Source organism: Podarcis raffonei, chromosome 13 (genome assembly GCF_027172205.1).
Source record: "Podarcis raffonei isolate rPodRaf1 chromosome 13, rPodRaf1.pri, whole genome shotgun sequence".
NCBI lineage: Eukaryota > Metazoa > Chordata > Lepidosauria > Squamata > Lacertidae > Podarcis > Podarcis raffonei.
Genome location: NC_070614.1, coordinates 47,238,759 through 47,241,437, shown reverse-complemented (window position 1 = coordinate 47,241,437; position 2,679 = coordinate 47,238,759). Strand labels below are relative to the sequence as shown.

Sequence of the window (2,679 nt, the reverse complement as noted above, 5' to 3'; positions counted from 1 at the left end):
GCCCTGCGAAGGGTCAGCTCCCGTTGCTCGGTCCCAGCTCCTGTCTCACCCAGTACATGTTGAAGCTCCTGAAGGTGAACCCAGACATTTGACAGCAGAGGCGGAGGGAATCCTCAGGTCTTTTGATGTCCCCTCTAAACTCAACCATCTGAACTTCTGAATGGGCACCTGGAAATAAAGGCATTTTAGGAGGCCTGTTTTAAGATATTAACACTCAGGGCTCATCCACATTTCTGCTAGTGTTGTGCCTAGAAAACACAAGTCTGAGCGGTTTCCCAGTTGCCTCACTCCTTTCCAAGGGAAAACCCGCTCTTTAGTGATAGATAGGAAGAAATTGCAATCTGGAGGAACCACAATTTGCAGTTTGCTCCAATGGAGCACTAAAGAGCAGTTTTCGTGGGTGGGGGGAGGAAGCACAAATAAGGCCTCAAAATGAAGCAGTTTTATTTAACTGAAAGGATGGATTTACCTCCAAATGCTGCTGAAAGGAAGACAAGTTGAAGCAATACTATCATTTTCCCTCTTGAATGAATTGAGATGGTTTATTGAAAAGTGGTCCCAGGAATTCAGAGTTTTGTAGCTGCGGCAGGGTTAGCACCAAACTGGTTTAAGGAGGAAGCAGTTTCTGAAAATTTGCATAACCCCCCCAGCATAAAAAAAACCACCACAGCTCTTTGGCAGCTTATGGTTGCAGGTCTTTATAACAAATAGTATGCTTATTTACTAATGCACAATTTTACCTGTTGTTACCCCTCATAGATACGTTAAAACCAAGAGGAAAGAGAAATACATTAAAAACACCTCACCCCCTTCTAGGAGACCCTGGATAGTTAATGGGCAAAGGCCTAGTTATAGAAGAAAGTTTTTGCCTCGTGCCTACAGATGTATAATGATGGTTCCAGGCGATCCTCACTTGGAAGAGCCTTCCATTTACAGGGAGGCATTGCAGAAAAGGCTCATTCTCATTTTGCCACCTGCCAGACATCATGTGGAGGAGGAAGATGGGGGGAAAGGCCTCAAATTATGATATTGGAGTCCGGATCACATCTACTAATATTTATTTTTTGAATGTGACTCAGTTCTCTTCTTCATTTACACCAAGGGCTGCCAAATATTCTGCAATGGTAACTACACTCAAACACCACAACAAGCCACACATCACAGCTTGTTCTTTGGCTACTCTAAAGAGCTTCTTTGAAATTTCCATTGGGGAGAGAGGATACTGTGAGAAGTGTTCTTGCCCACTCTGGTGGGCACCATTGTGGACTGGCATTCCCCTGCATGCCATGACCTGACTTGGGATTCCCTGGCAGCACAGGAAGGCTCTTGGTCAAACTTGCTGCCTTGACTGTGGTATGCATGCAAGCACATAAACACCATTCCCATGGAATTTATTCTATTTATTCACAGCATTTTATCCCAGATTTTCCCTCGAAGAATTCAATGTTCTATACATAATATCCCCCTCCTCATATATTCTTCACAACACTCCAGTAAGGTAGCTTAGGCTGAGAGTATGTGACTGATTCGAGGTTATCTAGTGAGCTTCATGGACAAGTAGGGATTTGAAAACGGCTTTCCCATTATTATTAATAATAATAATATAATACTTGAGGTCTATCGCAAGCAGCCTTAAGCATAACTCAGACGTATGAGCAGACAAAACACAAATAATAATGTAAAACTGGATATTGATTTTAGGTGGCAGGGAAAAATGCTGCAGCAAAGTCATTTTGTACAGAGTTGTACTGATCCACATTTTTCTATTTCTGTTGTGTGTTACTTCTGTAGGTTTCCATCAGTATAATCATTTCTGGATTAAGTTACAGATTGAAGAGGCAGGCAGTTTGGATGTTGTTCCGCATCATCTGTGGAATGTAGAATTGCTCTGTCAAAACTTTCACAGTGTATTTGTTTATAGAAGCAGGACTTCTACTTTTTGAACAGGGCCCAATAGGCTTTGTCTCACTGTGTCTTCTCGGGCACAGAAATACACAGCGGAGTCTGCAGCTGTCAGGGAGTTCAGCTGGAGGGAGAACTCATTCTTTGAGGCATCTGAAGAAATGGTTGCTCGGCTCTTCAGGGAAGGGGCATATCTTGTTCCTCCACTATAGGGGTATATCCATGCAATCCATTCCAGACCTTTCCCAGGAGCTTGACGGATCCAACTCCACCAATAGGACTGAGTAGAGATGGAGAAACCTGTGACTTTACAAAGCAGGTTGAGATTCTCCCCAGGTCTCACTATTCCTGGCCCAGATGATACAAGCTGAATGTCTGAGGAGACCCCTTGGAAAGAGAAAAAAATGGCAATGAATGGTTGTTCGTCATAAAATTGCCACATGAAGTAAATTAATATTGCAGAACTTCCCTTACCTTTAGAAAAAGCCACCAAAGAAAACAAGAGCAACAAAAGCTCCATAATGTTGATGAATGAATGTCCTAGAGATATAGGAAAGAGGGGACTCTGGGCTGGGAAGCAAGTGAAGGTTTTATATTCAGGGCATTCATCCGAAACTACTCCCAACTGCCTGGTATTTACATGAGACCTCCCCAGTGAGGCACATGAGACAGATAAAAGCAGTTTGGGGGCATCCGGATTTGCTGCTGGCTTCCTCTTTGTCCCCTGCACACACAAACACACACAGGGAAATGCACACAGAGTAGAGTTCTAATAGA

The 2,679-nt window shown here is 43.3% G+C and overlaps 1 gene segment (V, D, J or C); it reads right to left on the bottom strand.

Moving 5' to 3' along the window:
• Nucleotides 1-1,763: 1,763 nt before the first annotated feature.
• Nucleotides 1,764-2,462, bottom strand: LOC128399958 (immunoglobulin heavy variable 4-61-like). The segment is given in 2 exon segments: nucleotides 1,764-2,289; nucleotides 2,377-2,462. Coding segments are annotated over 2 exon segments (420 nt in total).
• Nucleotides 2,463-2,679: the final 217 nt, after the last annotated feature.